Genomic DNA, 21,272 nt, shown 5'->3' on the forward strand with positions numbered 1-21,272 from the left:
TGGTAGGGACTTTCTTTTACTGTTTTCTCTTTTAGCACTTATTTAATCAAGTGCCCTTGAAGAGTCTGGCCTTTGTTTCTTTGATTGGATCAGGAGTCTTTGACCTCCTTGCCTCAAGGGAAAGCCTGGTTTGCATGGGTTTGAGTCACAAGTTTTTGATGCCTGAGGCTTTTGGGCCATAGTGGGTTTGAGGTGAATATTTGTGATGCTTTTAGGTCGGGTGGGTGAGTCGCATGTTGTGATGTCCTTTGACCCTAAACAGAATATATAAACCCAGAGGTTGGCATTTTCCCTTGGGGCTCTCACTCACTGGAAGAGTAGTGCTTAATTCTGGGCAAGCCATTGTACATGCCCCCAGCTTTGCTAACCCAGATGTTGTTTATAATGTCTGTTTATAATGTATGTTTGTAATTTGTTTGTATTTGCTCTGATGTTCAGGTTGCTGGCTTTTCCTCCTGAACTAAGTGAGTTATATATGTATGTTTGATTAAAGTAAGATTGTTAACCCCTTAAAAAAATAATAATCTATTGTTGGGATAGAAAATTTCTGGCTGTGAGATGAAGGTATCTTTGAAAATTATTATAATGCCATAGCCACTAGCTTATCCTTTATAAGTCAACATTCTTCAAAATGGCAAAGAAATGCTCTAACATACTCTTGTACTGTGTTTATACATATGTAATAAAATGAAGAACTGAGGCAATTACATATCTAGTTCATGTCTCACTATATTTTTAAAGAAAGTTTCCCTGTCAGAATCAAAGCTATTACCAAAGCTACTACCAAAGTCAGAAACAGGTCTTTGAATCCTCTCCTTTCATGTTTGAATTTCTTGCCTGCTCTCATTTCCTCTGCTAATTTTCATTGTTATATCAAAATTATTCATTGCCTAAAAGTTTCTTGTGCAATTTATAGTGACCTATCAAAAATCTAAAAAATTCTAATAGTAGTATTTTAGTTTTCTTCGGGAAAATCTGAGCAAGATGACAATAGATGAAGGTCTATGCCAGTTGCACTGTTATGACTAACACCTATTCTTTCTTTTAAGAATTTTTATTTTTCATTAATCTGAATTTAATAAGTTTCAATAAACATGCACATTTCCATATTCAAAGAAAGAAAAATATGCATGTGTACTCTATTACATATAGACTACATTTTAAAGGCAAATAATTTTATCTATTTATTCAATAATCATAATTTGAAGGTAATAATATACTCAACATATTAGCTTTAAAGCTGCCCTGCTTATCTGTAGCACCTATTATATGAAGGCAGTTAAGATCTCTATAGAGAAGTAACATAGCATCATGGACAGAAGACTGTATTTGAAGTCGAAAACATCTGGACTCAAGTCTTGCCTTAACATATATTACCTGTTATCATATTTCTTGCCTTCTCAATGGATGGAGGAGGGGTGGATGGGTGGGAAAGAATTTGGAACTGAAAATAAAAAGTTTAAAAATAATAATAAAATTAAATGAATGGAGCTGTGTTAATTCTGAACAAGATGAGGCACATTGGCTTTTATAAAACACTTACATTGGTTCTCCACTATGAATGTATTCCCATAAAAGTTCCTCTGACAGGTCAGAAAATTTAACTTTGGTTTCCTCATAGAATTCAAAGACTTCTGTTTCTAGCTGCTTATCTGAAACAAATAAAAATTCTACCGTAAGCCAAGACTTCTATCCTCCATGACAAGAATGAAGAGTAAAGATAATTTTTTGAGATTAAATTTAATAGTTAAAAATTTACAACATTCTACTTCTGTCCAATCCTTTTAAGCTCTGGTTGCCTTAGTTTCCTCATCAGCAAAATGGGGATAATGATTCTGACACTCCCTGTCTTGTCTCTAAGATGCTTGTGACAGCCAAATTTACTTCGCATCCAGATGGTCTCATTGTAAGATAAGCACCATTAGATACTTTATATACAACAACAAACATAAATGGAATTTTAAGCTAGGAAGAACAAACCACTATAGAAACACAACACTTAAATGTTCCAACTGTCCCACCCCACCCCCTTCCAATCTCTGGTCTATATAGAAAATGTAGCACTGATCATATTGGACTACAGCATACAGGAAACCACCAAGCATGTTATCTTTGTTGTCATTCAGCCAATAAAACAGTTAAGTCTCTCCATTAAGTCTCTAAATGAATGAACTTCAGGGCAGGGTAAGGCAGGGCAGGGCAGTGGGAGATACCACCAGGTTGATATTTAGAGATTTATGAGATATTTTAGAAAGTCTGAAGAACAATCTCTAAGTAACATATGACTATGACTCAAGTCATTTCTTGGGCCCTCCATCTCTAATAACTAATTTTTTTAAAAAAAATTATTGGCATCTTTGTGTTTTTCTTTCACTTTCACTTTCTAATCCTCACCTTCCCTACCCAGTGAGTCACCCCTTAGAACAAATGATAAAAAAAACTAAAAAAAATTCAGCAAAACTAGCTAACTTGTCATTTTAGTTAGATATTATAGGGAGTGTTCCACACTCACAGCCTCTGCAACCAAGGTAGGGAAGTACCTTCTTTCTTTTTTGTCACTAAGCTTGGTCAATATCAGAGTTAAGTTCCAATTTTTGTTGCTCTTTGCATTTACTTTCACCATTAAAAAAAAAAAATTTAAAAAGCTATCCCCAGACTTTTTTAAAACCACATTCACATTGCTAATCCTTCAATTAAAAAAAAACGTAAAAAAATTGGGCCTCTGAAAACACTGTATAATCATATAATCTTCCTTGGGTACATTTTCTATAGTAAAACTTTCTGACTCCACATGAATATACACATATGTATCTGTATGCCTGCATATATGCACACATGCACATACAAATCACACAGCATATATCAAACAGAAGTACTGTGTAAGTTTATGCACGTGCATGTACACAGTGTAATATATGTGTATGTAGGTAGTGTCTGTCTATCTATCTATCCCTCCATATGTGTAGATGCATATCTACATGTACACATACCCCCAGGGTATCCCCACAAGGCCTTTAGGCATTTAGTGGATTTTGGAGGCAGCCTATCAAGAACTGCCACCTAGTGGTGTCTCAGAGCAGTACGGTTGCATTTTATGGTGGTAGTGGTAGTGGTGAAGGCCTGAACCATGATTTTATTTGTATAGGGAACTCCCCACTATGTAAACTCTTTCTGCTAATGTTGATTGATACACCACTCTGCACTGTACAGGCTTGGAGAGATGCCTGGGACAATGACAGGTGAATTGACTTTCCCAGGGTCACATAGCCAGTATATGTCAGAGGGGACTTGAACCCACATCCTCCTGGTTCTGAGGCCAGTTCTATGCTGCCTTTCCTAAGCTGCCTTTCACAGAACTTGGAGCATTACTTAGTATCAAATGCTTTATCTGTTTCATATTCTGTCATTGTATAAAAGGGCAAAAAAACCCTATTCCCTAGACATATAATAGTACAAAAATGGTTTGGTTGGTGAAGGCATGAATTTAGATTCACTTATTATTTGAGACCTTAGAGATACAATCAAGTCATTTAACCACAGGAGATACACATGCCAAGGAAATCCTTGCTGTAATCCTGACTCATTTCTGCTAATAATGAAAATAATAACTGGCTCATAAATATCAGCTACTTTATCCTCAACTTTTAAATAAATTTTAACATTATTATTCAAAGTTTTGAATTCTAAATTCTATCCCTCCCTCTCTCCCTCCCCTCCTTGAGATGGTAAGCAATCAGATACAGGTTCTACATGTGCAATTATGCAAAATATTTCCATATTAGTCATTTTGTACAAGATGACTTGAATAAAAGAAAAAAAATAAAGTGGAAAAAATAGAATGCTTTAGTCTATATTCAATCCATATCAGTTCTTTCTCTGGAGGCAGACAGTATGCTTCATCATTAGTCCTCTGGCATTATTTTGGATCATTATATTGCTGAGAATAGCTAAGTCACTCCAATTCTTCATATAATACCCAACTTCTTTTTAAAGAAAATGGGTGAGATAGAGGACTTACCAATAGAAATGAGGGGGGAAAAAAGGAGAGAAATCATTTGAAATGTGCGCAGAAGAGAAGATACAGAATAGAAGGACAGGTATAAAACTAATGTTGAATTTATTGTATCCTTTAAAAAATGGAAACTGCATAAGAAATTTGTGATTATACACAGAATCCTCTTTTTCTGTTCTTCTGTGTGTATTTTGTTGTTTTGTCGTTTCCCTCGTAACCCCATTTGGGGTTTTCTTGGCAGAGATACTGGAGTGGTCTGGCATTTCCTTCTCCACCTCATTTTACAGATTACAAAACTGAGGTAAGCAGGATTAAGTGATGTGTCCAGGGTTACGTAGCTGGGAAGTGTCTGAGGCCAGATTTGAAACCAGGAAGATGAGTCTTCCTGACTCCAGGCCCAGTGCTCTATCCACTTCACCAGCTACCTGCCCTCTGTGTATATAGAAACACTCATATTTGATGTGTTAATTACAGAACAATAAAAATATTTTTTAAAAAATCATTCACAGAGCAAATATTTTTAAATGACCTCTAGGTAACTTTTGGTGTTTGAAGGAAGAGTCGGATGACCTGGATCCAAATTCAGGCTCTGATATTTCGCTACTTGTGTTGTAAGTTTAGGCAAGTCACAAACTCATTAACCTTAGTAAGTCAATCAGCAATCATTTATCAAGTACTTATTATGTGCTAGGCACTCTACTGAGGACTGAGAATAAAAAAAAGGCAAAAACATAGTCCCTGCTTTCAAGAAGCTCACACTCTAATGGAGGGAGACAATGTAAATGGGAGGGAATCTCAGAGGGAAGGCACTGTTGGGAAGGACCCCTGCATAAGGCAGGTGAAGAATCAGGGACGCCAGAAAGCACAGAAGAGAAGGTAGAACTTTCCAGGAAAGGGGGACGACCGGGAAAAGGCTTAGAGGAGCAAATGGACTGTCATGTGTGAGGAATAGCAAGCAGTGTGGATCTTAGATCTATGGAGGGAGGAAAGTATAAGAAGAAGAGAAAGCTAGGAAGGGCCAGGTCTTAAAAGTCAAACAGAGGATTTTATCAGTATTTGATCATGAAGGAAAAGGGGAGCTAACGGAGTTTCCTGAATTGGGTCTGACACAGACCTATACTTTGGGAAAATTACTTTGGTGACGAAGTGAACAGAATGTGGTAGGGAGACCAATCAGAAGGCTCTTGAGATAGCCCAAGAGAGGTGGCCTAGGAGAGCTGTTGTGAAGACAGAAGTGACAAGAGTTGGCAACGAACTGGGTATGTCTGGATTAAGTACAAGAGAGGGTGACACCAAGGTCTCAAGCACGACTGACCAGAGAGATGGTGGTGCTCTTAACAGTAATTATGCTGTGCAGTCGTGTCTGACTCTTCATGACCCCACTGGGGTTTTTCGTGACCAAGATACTGGAATGGTTTGCCATTTCCTTCTCCAGCTTGCTTTACAGATGAGGAAACTGAGGCTAAACAGGGTTAAGTGACTTGCCCAGGGTCACACAGTTAGGGAAGTACCTGAGACTGGATTTGAACTCAGGAAGATGAGTCTTCCTGACTTCAGGCCCAGCACACTAACCACTGTGCACCCAGCTGCTCCCTTAACAGTAACAGGGAAACAGATTAGAGCACAGGGGTTGGGAAGGGGAAAAGGATGATGACAGATATGTTCTGGACACAGTTAAGTTTGAGATTCTATGACAGATCCAGTTTGAGATGTCCAAGAAGCAGGTCGTGATGTGAGGCTGGAGGTCTGCACAGAAGCAGGGATCAACAGACGGAACTGGAAAACAAAACTAGAGGACTCCTTGTCAGGTATGATGCAGAAGGGGTTGCTTTTGGGTCTGAATTGGACAAGATGGCTGCTGAGGTCTCTTGGAACTCTATTTTAAAATGATAACTGAACCCACTGGAGCCGATGAGATCACTAAGTGAGACAGCACAAGAGAAAATGGCCCAGGACAGAGTCTTGTATACGCTCACAATTAGTAGGCATGACCTAGAGGAAAACCCAGCAAAGGAGACAGAGGAGCAGCCAGACACGCGTGGCAGCTAGGTGGCGCAACGGATAAAGAATAAGCCCTGGAGTCAGGAAGACTCGAGTTCAAATCTGGCTTCAGACACTTACTAGCTGTGCGACTGAGTGAGTCACTTAACTTCTGTTTGCCTCAGTTTCCTCATCTGTAAAATGCAGATAATAATAACATCTACCTCCCCAGGTTGTGGTGAGGATGATGAGACATTTGTAAAGTACCAGCTAAATGCAAGTGATTATAATTTGGAGAACCAGGAGAGGGCAGTGTCATAAAGACCTAGAGAGGAGAGAGAGTATCCAGGAGAAGACTGAGAAAAAGTCATTGGATTTGTCAGTAAAGAGATTAATGGTAACTTTGAAGAGACAGCATCAGTAAACCAGGGACAATGATACAAGCACAGCCTCCTTCACTGGGCTATTAAATAAAACAACTGTTAACTGGCAAAGAGGCAGTGTGGTTTAGTGGATAGAGGGCTGAAGTTGGAGTTAGGAAGACCTGGGTTCAAATCCTGCCTCAAATACTAGCTATGTGACCCTGTACAAGTCACTTAACTCTGTTTCCTCAGCTACAATGAAGGGTTGGCTCGGATGGCCTCTAAGGTCCCTGCCTTTTCTAAATCCATTATCCCATGATCTACAGTCCTATGAAATAAAAGTGAAATATTACCTTTACTGCTGCAATGAACGATTGCTACTCCAGTAAACACACTGTGTATTTTTCCATTTAACCTACAAGATAAATATGGTGTCACACATTTCTTATTTTTCATACCAAAGTCCTGAAAAAAAAGCATCTTCTTCTCTAGCTGAAAAATAGCCAAGAAAAATCACATTTACTAAATACATCTACTTTTACAACTACATTTCATAAATTGTATTTTAATTTCCCCCCAAAGTATCTGGGATATTTTTCTCCTCCATCTTTCTAGTCAGTTTTCCTAAGACATAAATCAATTTGTAAAGCAACTAGTAAATGTTAATCGACTATGCAATTTTAGCTCTTCATTTCTAAAATTACATCTACTGGTTGAAGCCTCCTTACAGAAGGTGGACGCACCCACGAGAGAAAGAAAACCTTCACAACGGGCAGCAGAGGTGTGGCTAAGCCATGCTACAGGAGACTATCAAGGAGTCTCCCACCCTAAGTGATATTTGAGGACAAGTTGTAGCATATGAATAGAAAAGTTTGGGAATCTCCAACAATCTATTACTTTTCAAAAGGCTACCATATTAGTGCTTGACTCTTCTTAAGAAAGCATTAAAACCCAGCACATATTGTAATATAAAACACCTCATTGTTCTGGAGAGGGCCTCTGGATTGGGGAGGGGATAGTCCTTCTGTATACTGACCTTGTCAGTCTGGTTACACCGATAGTACTCTATTCAATTCTGGGTGACTCATTTTTGGAAGGACATTGACAGACTGAAGAGTACCAGCAAGTACCAGAGAACGACAAGCAGAACGGTGAAGGATCTCAATCCAGTTACCACTATATGAAGTCTAGCTGAAGCAAATGGGGGAATTTAACCTGGAGAATGGAAGACTAGGGAAGAACATGACAGCTTCAAGTATTTGAAGAGTCATCATTTGAAAGAGGGATTCAACGAGCAAGATGATTTCAGAAAAACCTGGAAAGACTTACACGAACTGATGCAAAGTGAAGTGAGCAGAACCAGAAGAACACTGTACACAGTAATAGCAATATTGTAGGAGGATCAACTGTGAATAACTTAGCTATTCTCAGCAATACAATGATCCAAGACAATTCCAAAAGACTCATGAGGAAAAATGCTGTCCACTGCCAGAGGAAGAACTGATGACAGAGTCTGAATGAAGATTGAAGCATACTATTTTTTTCCACTTAAAAAAATTTTTTTGGTGCGTTTTCTTTCACAACATGACTGATTTGGGAATATGTTTTGCATGACTGTACACGTATAACCTATATAAAATTATTTACCATATCAGGTGGGGAGGGAGAGGATTTGGAAGTCAAAATAAAAAAAAATAAATGATGAAAATTGCTTTTAACATGTAGTTGGGGGAAAATATTATAAAAAAAAAAAGAAAGAAAAGAAAGATGATTTGCTGTGTTCTGCTTGGCCCCAGAGGGCAAAGCTAGGAGCAAAGTATGGAAGGTACTAAGAGGCAAATTTAAGTTTTATGTAAAGAAAAACTCCTCATCAGATCTATCCAAAAGTGGAATGAGCTGCTTCCTGAAATCATGGATTCCCCTTCATTGTACATCTTTAACAAAACTAGATGACTACTTGTCAGGTATGATGTAGAATTTTTTGGGGTCTGAATTGGACAAGATGGTTGCTTAGGTCTCTTGCAACTCTAAGCTTCCCTTAACTCAACAGGTACTTTGATGGGATCACTACATTCCAAAGTCAGGTGTTGACTTTGGAACATCTGTTGAATGCTGCTGAAACTGGAGGGGTAAGGGTGGGGAGGAGGAGGACACAAATCAGCCAAACACAAACACAGAAAATAACCCCAATACCAAATTTATTGCAACAGGGACACAATGGGCCTGAAAACCAGACTGCTCATCTGAACAGGATAGACTTCTCTAGTGGGTTGACTTAATCGCTCTCCCACGTTGAAGGCTGCTTGATGTGCAAAGAATTAGAGCAAGGGAAATTTTAGTTTCTTTAAGGAACATGTTGTAACCTGTGAACTGTCCTACTCAACTCTCAGACCCTCAGCAAGCCACTTAACTTATAGAGGCAGGTGGGGGTGCAGTAGATTGAGCACCAAGCCTGGAGTCAAGAAGACTGAGTCCCACTGGTTATAATTCTTCTTTACAACATGACTAATGTGAACATATGTTTAATATGAGTGTATATGTAGAGCCTATATCAGATTGCATGCCGTCTTGAGAAGGAGGGAGGGGAAGAAGGGGGAGAAAATTTAAAACTCAAAAGCTTGTGGAACTGAATGTTGTAAAATAAAAATTAATTAATTTTTAAAAAAAGAAGACTGAGTTCCAATCTGGCCTCAGACACTTATTGGCTTTGTGGTTCTGGACAAGTCTGTTTACCTCAGTTTCCCCATTTTACTGATAGCACCCACTTTACAGTATTGTTAAGAGAAACAAATGAGATGTTTGCTTAAGAAAAAACCCAAAACCTAACCTTAAAACACTTAGCACAGTACCTAGCATACAGTAAGTACTACATAAGTACTTTTTCTTTCCCTTCCCTTCCCCAACTTAAATTTTCTAAGCCTTAGTTTCATCATCTCTAAAATGGGAATAAAAACAGCATGTACATCACAGGGTTGTTGTAAATTAGATGATATATGTAAAATGCTTTACAAACCTTAAATTGCTAGATAGATATAAGCTATTGGTATTACTATTTATTCCAGGGATACTTCTGTCTAAGAATCCATACCGATTATCTAGAATCTCTTTCTTACCAGCTTTGTGACCATGGACAAAACACAGATAGATAGGTAGAGTGGTACGCAGAGAGCTGGAAGACCTGAGTTCAAATCCCGTTTCAGACACTTTAGTTATATAACCCTGGGCAATTCATGTAACCTCTATTTTCTCCGCTTTAAAGTAGGGATAATAATAGCACCTCCCTCACAGGCTTCTTCTTAGAATCAAAGGAGATAATATATTTAAAGCACTATATAAATACTATCATTATTATTATTATAAACCCCTATGAGCCTCAGTATCCTCTTCCTATTTCTTTTGGAGGAAAGGAGATTCCAAATTTTTAATTTCATCAGCTTAGAGTAACACCACTGTGGAAGCTCCCTCAATTTGTCCACACAGACTGATACTCATCTATAATTTAATCTTAAAGAGTTGCCTTAGGAACTGAAAGGTTTAAGTGAATTGACCATGGTCATCTGCTAGTATATGTCCTCAGTCCTTGATGTCTCCAAGGCTAGTGTTTTACCCACTTCTACCCACTTCACCATGTTTTATTTAAGTAGAGATAACCACTGTAGTACCTACCCGAGGCCCACCTCAGATAATGCTTATAAAGCACCTTGCAAAATTGAGATAGTGATATGGATGCCAGTTCTCACCACTATAAATTAGGGGATGTTTTAATTAATAATCAATTAATCAGGTAATTAATTATCCTGGCAGCCTGATAAATTGTCCTGTTACATTCCAGGGCAATCTCTGAATTCAGAACCAGCAGCAACTGCCTAGAATCTGAGCATCCTCTTTCTTAACATTAGAAAGGCAATGACAAGCCCTAGTCTCCCTTTTCAGTTTTATCTATTACTGACAAAAGTCTTCTTTCATTTGCTTCATTCATGTCCCCCTTTCTGTTTTCAGTTTATTTTTGGTCACTTACATTTTCTGATGGCTGTTTCCTGGGTTACTACCATTAATAACAGGTTGTCTCTTGTTTTCTGCCCTTCACTCCAGATTAGGGGACACAACCTATTCTGAAACCTGAGGATGTCTATCTATAGATTAGGTTACAAACCAGTGAAAACAATGAAAATATAATTGAGTATTAAAAACCCAAAGTTCAAGTTTTCAGAGTGACTAAAACTTTTTAAAGCTGAGTATTTGTGAGGTTTTATTAAAATTACTACAAAGTTAAGTATAATGTCTTAAAATTAAGAGGCAACACAGATAAGTCTCATTTGTAGCAAGAAACTACTTTAAAGTTGCCCCCCACTGACCTTGAAAGCATGTTATAGGCATCTTGCTTATCAGCTGGCTTCTCCAGGATCAGTCCGTCCACCGTCTGAAACAAGAAACAAGAGGAGGAGGCAGGGATGGGAGAAGAACAGCATGTCGTTTTCACACTTGGCAAATGAAATCTGAAGACTGACATGCTATTCAATTTGTATCTAATAGATGTGACTCTTCCACCGAAGTCCTCCTCTGACACCTCCCTGTGGTTTGGGGGGACCCGAGGTTCTCCAAGGCAGTAACAGTGCAATGCAAGCTCTGCCAGTCTGTAACCTACAGATCTTTGAAAAGCTTGGAGGAAAGGACCATGGGCAGGTTACAGGCCTGACACCCCAGGGGAAGCTTTGGATAGGCGCAACAACTAGTTAGCTTCGGTATGGTACATTTTTCAGCCACAGCAGCTCTCAAAAACTATCTAGCAGGCCTTGGATGTAATCTTCTAGGTGGTACAGTAGATAAAGGGCTGAATGAGAAGTCAGATACACCCGAGTTCAAATTTGGCCTTGGCTACTTACTAGCTGTGTGACCCTGGGCAAGTCACTTAACTGATGGCTGCCTTAGTTTCCCCATCTGTACAATGGGGATCATAATGGCACCTACCTCCTGGGCTCATTATGAAGATCAAATGAGGTACTAGAACTACATTTTATCTTTGCATCCCAAGCACCAAGCAGAGTGCTTAGCACAAAGAAGGCACTTAATAAATGCTTATTCGCTGATATTTGGGTTGAGATCTCCATAGGCAGAGGGAGTACTTTTTACCCCACTAATAGCATAACAACAATCGTGATGATGCTAATTCATCTAGTGCTGACTATGTGCGAGGCCTTGTGCTAAGTGCTTATACATCAGAAAAGGTGGAGAAAGTGACAAGTGTTCTGACTAGGTCCGCTACAAATTTGTGTTACACAACCTCAACTGGGTCCTCAATGCTGCTAGGCAATCCTACTATACCTCCCTTATCACCTCACTATCCCACTCTCCACAGGGGCTCTCCTAAACCTTTTCATCCCTCCTCGAGCCTCCTATGGCTTCCCCCTAATTCCAAGGAGGCGATGTGCAATCCATCCATCCAATTTGAGGTAAGGGGTGGACAGCTATCTGTGTCTATTACAGTCCTATGGTTAGCGCTGGAGCATGCAGGCATCGCGCCTGCCTGGCATACAAGCTAGTTTGGGGATTTAGGGCAAGGCAAGGGTCAGGTGGAATGGAGCCCAGCCAGAGTCAAATTCCTGGCCGCTGTATAGCCAGACACATGGCTATAACAGAAGCCAGGTAATTGGTTTGTTTCAGGGGCAGTTTACAGGCATAATCTTCTGCAAATAACCCAAAGGCAACTAAAGTACTTCACTTTTCTCTAGAATCACAGAACCAAAGCTGAAAAGCCATCGGAAAGAGTAATGGACTTAGAAAACAGGAGGCCAGAATTCAAATTCCAGAATCTATGCTTAGTCGTGTGACCTTGAATAATTAACTATATCTTCAGCCTCGGTTTCCTAAACCATAAAATAGGATTAATAACATTACACCGATGATCTCCTGGGTTTTGGAGAGGCAGTATGGAGTAGTAAATAAGAAACTGTTCTCAGAATCATAAAGGTCTGGGCTTAACCTTCTCAGTGCCCCAGGTAATGTTCTTTATTATAAATGGAGGAGAAGGTGCTGATCTTTGGCAGTAACAGCTTCCTCCAAGGACAGTCCCTGTGCCAGATATAGTGGGAGCATGGGCAGCCTCGTGGGGTTGTTAAAGTCCCTATGCAGGCTCTATCCACTTGGAGCTTGGCACACCTGGTGGTTTGAATTATTGTTGCTATTCAGTCACGTCCAGCTCTCTGTGACCCCATTTGGGGTTTTCTTAACAAAGATGCTGGAGTGGTTTGCCATTTCCTTTTTCCAGTTCATTTTACAGATGAGGCAACTGAGGCAAATACGGTTAAGTGACTTGTTCAGGGTCACACAGCTAGGAAGTGTCTGAGGCCACATTTGAACTCAGGAAGATGAGTCTTCCTGACTTCACGCCTGGCACTCCATGCCCTATGGCGCCACCTAGTGGCCCTTTGGTTTGAATTCTGAGCCTGTATTCAGAAAAGAAATCCTTTTCTGAGCTCCAACTGTCTGTTTTCCTTCAGGTCCTGATTCAGTGACTGCAGACTGGGAGCTGTATTTTATATTCCTTTTATTCCTGTATTATAGCTTTAAAAATTCAATTAGCCAAGTTGCTGTAACTAGACTTCTGTGCCTACTGAATTTTTTTAAAAAGGGAAAAATCTCTTGTACTTGCTAGCCCACAATGCCAACGACATCACAAGTAAAAGTACAGACACACAAAGACAAATAAATAAACACAATTGCATCATTTACTTCATAGGGGAGATGTGCTGCACAGGGGAGCGATGTGCTGCTCAGAGGTAGTGTGATGTAATGGATAAAGTATTCACCTGGGAGCAAGAGGTAGGTTTCTGCTCTGGCGCTCTAAGGGTCTTTTGAGTAGCTATGTAGTGCAGTGAATAGAGTACCAGGCCTGGAGTCAGGAAGATTCATCTTCCTGAGTTCAAATCTGACCTCAGACTCTTATTAGCTGGGTGACCCTGGGCAAGTCACTTAACCCTGTTTGCCTCAGTTCCTCATCTGTAAAGGGCTGGAGAAGGAAATGACAAATCATTCTAGTATCTCTGTCAAGAAAACCTCAACTGGAGTCACAAAGAGTTAGACACAACTGAAAAATGACTGAACAATTCTACAAATTTTATTCACATCGTATCCCTGAACGTAAAAGATGTTTCATGCATATACAGTCAACAAAATAAAAACAAACCAAATCAATGTTATCTCATCTGCAGCCATCAGATTGCTAGCTAGCAAACTGAGGGGCTACCGTCTTCACACTACAAACAACACTGTTCCCAGTGAGCACCTCAATTTCCTTCTCCACAAACTAGACACATTATACCAAAATTAATTTAATTTAAAGTGCTCTCAAAGTCTAGGCTGGGAAAGAGCCTTCAAAGTACTAAAGAGAACAGGGGTTCTTAACCTGGGGTCCACTGGTTCTTTTCCCACCAAGAGGTCCAGAGAGAAATTTCGGAGGGTGGGGAGTCTATGAACTTGGATTATTTCAATATATGTGTAATACTACGTACTTTACTTCATGCATTTAAAAATATTGTAGGAAGGGGCCAACAGGCTTCCTCAGACTGCCAAAGGTATCTATGGAACAAAACAACTCTTGGAGGATTTTTTGGTGCGTTGGACCTTTTTTTGGGATAGTCCTAGACTTGTGATTTCACTGATGAAGAAATTTCCCCTACCAGCGCTGACTGACATCTTCCTTGGTAACTTATAGTTACCACAGTATAGTTAGGGAAGTATTCAGTCAGATGGCCAGAATGTCAGTGGCAGGGCTTAGGGCTGGTATTCCTGACTCTCAAGGCATCCCTCTAGATACTATGCCACACTCCTCTACACAGAGGATAATATATTCTGAATCTCATAATTAACACCTTAGAAAATGATCTCTCTGTGTGGTACGTGGGAAGAGTCCTGGTTCCAGAGTCAGAGAAACTGGGTTCAAATCCAGCCTTTGATGCTTATATTTGTGTGACCTCTGCCAACTCGAGTAACTTACTGGGACTGTTTCCTCATCTGTAAAATGAGAAAACTAGACTAGATGGAATCCTAAGGTCCTTCTTATACACATACATATTATATGTACTATGTTATAATATTAGTTGGCTGTTGTCCTTTGTCCTGGAAGATGATCAAATTGACATCACTGTGTTACATTCGGATGACAACATGTCTGATTGTGGCTGATCAGACCAATCATGTTGGGCACAAATAGTCCGTGTGAACACTTGGGGTGGATTCTCTAAATCTGTGCATCTCATGTTTCTTTCGAACTACTTCAATTCTGCTTTGCTCATAGGAAACAGTGCCTCCTCTGATGTGGGCACGCCATGCTGAGTGGTCCTGTGCCAGGGTCTCCCATGTCACACGATCAATTCCTAAGTTCTTGAGAGAGACCTTGAGAGTGTCCTTGTATCGCTTCTGACCACCATGTGAGCGCTTGCCCTTTTGAGTTCTCCATAAAATAGTCTTTTTGGTAAGTGTATATTTGGCATTTGAACAATGTGGCCAGCCCATCGGAGTTGTGCTCCCTGCGGTAGAGTCTGAATGCTTGGTGGTTTAGTCTGAGTAAGGACCTCAGTGCTGCTACCTTATCCTGCTGGGTGATCTTCAGAATCTTCCTAAGACAGTTCAAATGGAAGGGATTCAGTTTCCTGGGATAGCGCTAATATACTGTCCAGGCTTTACAGGCATACAACTGAACTGAACTGCTTCCATTATACACATACATGTTATATGTAATATATTATATTCTATGTGTGTATATATATTTGCAAATATATGTATATATACACATATATGATACACACACAAATATATGTATTTTGTTGCTGTTGAATCATTTCAGTCCTGTCTGATCCTCTGTGATGCCATTTGGGGTTTTCTTGGCAGATACTGGAGTGGTTCACCACTTCCTTCTCCGGCTCACTTTACAAATGAGGAATTGAGGCAAACAGATTTAAGTGATTTGCCCAGGGTCACAACAGTTAGTAAATATCTGAGGGCAGATTTAAACTTACTAAGATGAATTTTCCTGACTCCAGCCCCTACACTCTATGCATTGTGCCACCTAGCTGCCTTATATATTCTGAACTTAATAAACCCAATAAAATGGGCATTTCTATATACATTATATAACAAAAGAAGAGAATTTTTCTGACCTCTGAGGTCCTTTCTAGCTCTGTGATTTTATGATCTAGTCTAAGGATCACAGAATGCCTCTGTCAAATACCTAGGATGCCTTTCCCCAACAGCACTGGAGGGACTGCCTTGGTGTTATAAACCTATAGTTTTGTATTTTTCTTTTTTAGTGTCTGAACTCCTTTCAAGTTCTTATTTTAAATAAGCCTCTTTCCCCCACTGTCCATAGTTGGGAAGCAATTTCCTAAATGAAAAGACTAATTATATTCCGAACGGAAGGAGGAAGCATTTAGTAGGACACATGCAGAATGCTAACACTAGGTTAATGAGAAATAATTGTAAAGAATTAATGTAAAGAAGAAAGGTGAAAGGAAACCATCCAAAGGCGGGGTGTGGAAAACTTACCACAATAGTGTCTGCTCCTATGACAACGTCTGGAGGTCTAAAGTCTTTCTGTAAAAATTAGAATGCTTTTTGAAATAAACGTTTTTAAAAAGTTTCTATCACCCTACCCCCTCAAAAAAGACTATGTCAATAAATTTAGAAAGCACAAAGTCATCACCAATACAAAGTTAATGTTGCAATTTGGAATCAGTTGGAAAGAAATGGTTAGCTAAAAAAATAATAAAACAGGATAATATTATTAAGAATTAATAATAATATAATATGAACTAATTAATCATATTAATAAGAACAGGCTCAAACATATACCATAATCTTTTAATGAGAACAAACATAGCAATATAGTCTACATTAAAACGGCAGTTAGGTGGTCTACTGAGGAGAGCATGGGGTCTGTAATCAGGAAGCCCTGAATTCAAATGCTGTCTCAAACATTTACTAGCTGTGTGGCCCTGGACAAGTCCCTTAATAATAATATCTAATATTTCTGTAGAACTTACTGTGTGCCAGGATCACATGCTGTCATTTTTCTCATTTTAGAGATAAGGAAACTGAGACAGACAGGGGTTAAGTGACTTGCCCCAGGTCACAGTGTGAGTACGTGTCTGAGACTGAATATGCACTTAATAACAGTAATAGCTAACACTTATACAGCAGTACTATGTGCCAGGTACTAAGTACTTTACAATTATTATCTCATTTGGGGTAAGTAAGTAAGGGCTAAGGAGCCTGCCCAGGGTCACAGGGCTCTGTGTGAGGCCAGATTTAACTTCAGGGCTTCCTGACTCCGGGCCCATTGCTCTAACCACTGCACCACCTACCTGCCAACACTTAACCTCCTTCTGCCTCAGTTTCTTCATTTGTAAAATAAGGATAATAACAGCACCTACCTCGCAGAGTTCTTGAGGGGATAAAATGAGATGTTTATAAAATACTTTGTAAACCTTAAAAGGGGACACATGATTTCCACCGGATCAAAAGTGGATACAAGGGAAGAGAGTTGCAAAGCTAGAAATTTTCAGCACCACAGGAAAATTAAGGCCCTTCCTGTTGGGCCCCATTCCTTTAAAATCTCCCCTTCCCTCCAAAGCTCTTCCAGCAGGGATGGTGAACCTTTGGCTAGAGTCAATCAGACTGAAGCACCTGCCCTCCCACCCCAGGATCCTAGGAAGTGATATTAATCGAGCCCTAGCCTCTGAATGTGTGATGATATCAGAACAACTGTTCTTTATTATTAAAATTTTGGGGCTCCCATTACTTTATCCCAGACATCTTATGACACATCTAATGAACAAGGTGGAAAAGGAAAAAGGTAAGGGAGAATGTGACTTTTGGGGGGCGGGGAGAAGAAAGGACTCAAAACAATTAAATAAATGCTATTCAGTAGGTAACCTGAAAGAAAAAGCCCTGAGGTCGTGAAGGAAAAGATAACACATGTGCTCTTCTGGCTAACATTTACTTAATGCTTTAACGTTTACAAAGTATTTTCCAAACATCTCACTTTATCCCCACAACAATTCTGTGACATAGGTGCCATTGTACTGCTGTGGTTGTGTTTGTCCTTCCTTTTCGAAGAGGTCCATGACGTCAGGGAAATGATGACGTGACTTGCGGTTGACTTTGATTTGAGTGAGAGAGGGCCGTGCAAGGTCACCAGCCTCACTTTCTCCTCCAGAGCCCTCTGGGTCCAGTGACCAGGTACTCATCAAGATGACTGGAGATGGCCCAGGAGGCATTGGGAGACCCTGGCTCTTAAGGAGGACGATTTTATCAATGATGGCAATTGAAACCAAGAGGAGCAGGACACGAAGAAACACGCCTGCATCGGCACAAAGGATCAGCCAGCAGAGCTGTTGAGGTCTTTTACATTTTTAATTCTTTTATCACACTCATTCTGATTATCACTCTATATCCATGAAAAGTGACCTAACTGAAAATATTTCCAAAAGAGGGCAATCTTTCCTCAACTGACACAATATCTTGCAATCTAATGAAAGGTCAAATAATAATTCAGCAGCATGAAACCGTCCAGAATCCGGTGATTGAACCCTGCGGCCAAGTGGTGCAGCAGATACAGGACCAGACTTGGAATCAGGAAGACCTGAGTTCAAATACAGCCTCAGCTATTTCCTAGCTGTGTGACCCTGGGCAAGTCCCTTAACCCTGGTTTGGCTCAGTTTCCTCATCTGTAAAATGAGCTGGAGAAGGAAATGGTGAATCACTCCAGTATCTTTGCCAAGAAAACCCCAAACGGGGTCACAAAGGGTCGGACGTGACTGAAAATGACTGAAATAACGAAAAAATAATGCAAAACAACCCACACCACAGAAAACTTACCACATTCATCCTGTTCGCCACTTCGAGGGCCTTTTGTTTTGCTGTTTCCACGGCATACTCGTAAGGCAGTGCAAATGAAGACTTGTCTAGAGTCTCTTTAAATCTGGATGGCACCACCTCGAACCTCAGGCCCTAGGATAGAAAGACAGCAAGGCTTACTTATACAGTCCTACCAAAAGAAAATAAGTGAATTAAGAAGCAGCAGATACCGACCGTTCCCCGGAGGGAATGTAAATTCCTCGTGGGAAGGGAATGTTCCATTCGATGTCTGACACTGCCAGTGCCCAACAATGACCTTGTACCTTTGTCGGATCAACCCCCACCTGCCTTAGTTTCCTCATTGGTGAAATGGGGATGATAAGAACACCGAGCTCCCAATTGGCAAAGTGCTGTGCAAACATTCGAGTGCTACACAAGTAGAGGCTATTAGTGGGGACTGACCATTAATCATTATAAGATTGTCCCTTTAGAGCCGGGGTGGGGAACCTGCGGTTTTGAGGCCACGTGTGCCTCTAGAGGCAGAAGGAACCTCAGCTGAACTTTAGACTGGACCAATGACTACTGACGGATGTTTTGGTTCCTATAGAAGGGGCGCAGCAGCCCACAGCAAGTTGTGGTTGGCAAAAGACTTTTCTCACAATCCAGGGAGGGAGGTGGTGTAAGCAAGCATTATTATCCACTTTTTAAAGATGAGTAGGCCAGCTCTGAGAAGCTGCCTGTGGTCACACAGCTAGGGAATATCAGAGAAGTTTAAATCCAACAGTCTTTCTCTTAAAGGTTCCACCTTTTTTATTTTAGCATCCAATGCAAACAACTAGGGGACAGGCCTAGGGAATCCCAGGATGCTAAAATGGAAGGTTTTCCTTCTTAAAAGTGCTCTTTTATGGAACCAAAAAAAAAAAAAAAAACAAAACCCCAAACCCAAACCCAAAACAAAAGCATAGGAACAAATAGGTGATGAAGTGGATTGAACCCTGGCTCTGGAGATAAGAGGACCAGTCTCTCACACTGGCTGTGTGACCCTGGGCAAGTCGCTTAACCCTGTTTGCCTTAGTTCCTTATCTGTAAAATGGGGACACACTGGAGAAGGAAATGGTGAACCCTTTTAGTGTCTTTGCCAAGAAAACCCCAAATGGGGTCACCAAGAGTCAGACACATCTGAAAAATGACTCAACAACAGCCTTCAGGCTTCAGGAGTGCTTGCCTGCCAAACCCAATTTAGCAGATTCCTGCAACATTTTTAAAGTTAGGCATTAAATAGGCTTTTCCTTTCAAAGATCTTAAAGTTATCATCCCCATCAATTTCCATTCTCTACTTTCCGCTGACACATCTTGATTTTTTTTTCCCCAAGGGGCCCAGATTGAAAAATTCTTCACAAAAAACCAAAACACCCCCACCTCCCCCCCAAAACACCAAACACATTTGGTCATACAGGAATCTTTTTTCTTTTTTTTTTTGGAGGGCGGGGAAGAAAAGGCAACCGGGGTTAAGTGACTTGCCCAAGGTCACACAGCTAGTAAGTGTGTCAAGGAGGACTCAGGTCCTCCTTACTCCATGGCGGTGCTCTACTCACTGCCCCACCGAGCCACCCTTCACACAGGAATCTTGTCCTAACATCTATGCATACTCACTAGAAACCCTTTCTTGAGCCCTCGATGAATGATAAAAGAAGAGTCGAGACTGGGAATACAGAATTGTCCCTGGCAATGTTTCCAGGCTTTACAAGTTAGAAATGCCATTGTTCACCAGGCCACAGGATGCACTTAGCCCATGATAAACCTGGTAATACGCTAAACATATTTTTGTCCTAGTTGTTCAGTCGTGTTCGACTCTTTGTGACCCCAATGGGGGTTTTCTTGGCAAAGATCCGGGAGTGGTTTGCTATTTCCTTCTCCGGATCATTTTACAGATGAGGAACTGCAGCAAACAGGCTTAAGTGACTTGCCCAGGGTCACACCTCTACTAAGTGCGGGGGTCACATCTGAACTCAGGAAGAAGAGTCTTCCTGACCCCAGGCCCAGCGCTCTATTTGTTGTACCACTTAGCTGCCCACACTGAATATATATACTACACACGTATTCACCTCGTTAATCTCACTTGACACTTAAAGGCTATCTAAAGTCCCACTAATTGGTTTAGAACAGGGGATCTTAATTGGAGGTTCTGGAACTTAAATTTTTTTTTTTATATTTGTACTTCGATATAGTTTTCTTTATAATCTTAAGTATCTTATTCATTTAAAAACATCCTGAGATAAAGTCTATAGGCTTCACCAGTCTGCCAAAGACGTCCATAATATACATAAAAAGTTAAGACTCTCTGATTCAGAAGGTCCTTTATGGCAGGGACCGTCTTCTACATGATACAAAACCTTCCACACAACAGTTGCTCAATAAATGTTTGTGAACTGTGATAGATAAGGGATGTGTGATCCATCTGAAGAGATTTGGGGGTGTTGAGATCCTGAAAATGCCAGTGTGGCGTCACCTGGAACAAATTCATACATTCGAGCCTTTTCTTAGTCAAATGGCAAAAAGTTTATTATGAGGCCTATAGAAGCAGGCAAGGGTTCTTAGGGAACCTGAGAGATATTGAGGATGGTACTGGGCTTATATGGAAAAGGGACAATGGAAAGGAATGCCAAGGATTCTGATGAGGTAGTCTAGGGGTCCAGGTGTCTTTTGGGAGCCTATGATCTATGGATGGGAAAACGCAGACATAAAGAGAGTTGTCAGAGGCATGGACCTTGGGGATTTGGCTCAAGAGAGAGTCCTTGGGCCAGGCATCCCCCTATCTGTTCTGATATGAGAATGTGTTCTGCAACAAAAGAAAATTTTCTCACAGGGCAGGGGCCTACTGAGAAATTGGGAGGCTTCCAGAGAAATGATCTTAGGGCTGGGGCCCGAGCACCCCATCCCATCTGCATTATAAAGGCCCTTTTCTTCCACTGAAGTTATTTCCCGTATTTTCCTGTAATTTCTCTCCCACCCCAGCCTTTTAAAATTAAACACTTGGAATTCTCTCACCCCATTCTGGGCCTAAA

At 40.5% G+C, this 21,272-nt stretch overlaps 1 protein-coding gene across 2 annotated transcripts in view; it reads right to left on the reverse strand.

Moving 5' to 3' along the window:
• Nucleotides 1–21,272, reverse strand: part of LOC118838394 (probable bifunctional dTTP/UTP pyrophosphatase/methyltransferase protein) — a 50,554-nt gene that overhangs the window by 27,493 nt on the left and 1,789 nt on the right. For both annotated transcript variants that reach the window (XM_036745681.1, XM_036745680.1), the window contains exons 2-6: nt 18,229–18,360; nt 15,895–15,942; nt 10,710–10,774; nt 6,708–6,769; nt 1,544–1,652 (exon numbers count right to left, since the gene is read on the reverse strand). In XM_036745681.1, coding sequence (XP_036601576.1) covers nt 1,544–1,652; nt 6,708–6,769; nt 10,710–10,774; nt 15,895–15,942; nt 18,229–18,360 — 416 coding nt within the window. The remainder of the gene's footprint in view (nt 1–1,543; nt 1,653–6,707; nt 6,770–10,709; nt 10,775–15,894; nt 15,943–18,228; nt 18,361–21,272) is intronic.

The sequence above is a fragment of the Trichosurus vulpecula genome, chromosome 2 (genome assembly GCF_011100635.1).
Source record: "Trichosurus vulpecula isolate mTriVul1 chromosome 2, mTriVul1.pri, whole genome shotgun sequence".
In the NCBI taxonomy this organism is placed as follows: domain Eukaryota; kingdom Metazoa; phylum Chordata; class Mammalia; order Diprotodontia; family Phalangeridae; genus Trichosurus; species Trichosurus vulpecula.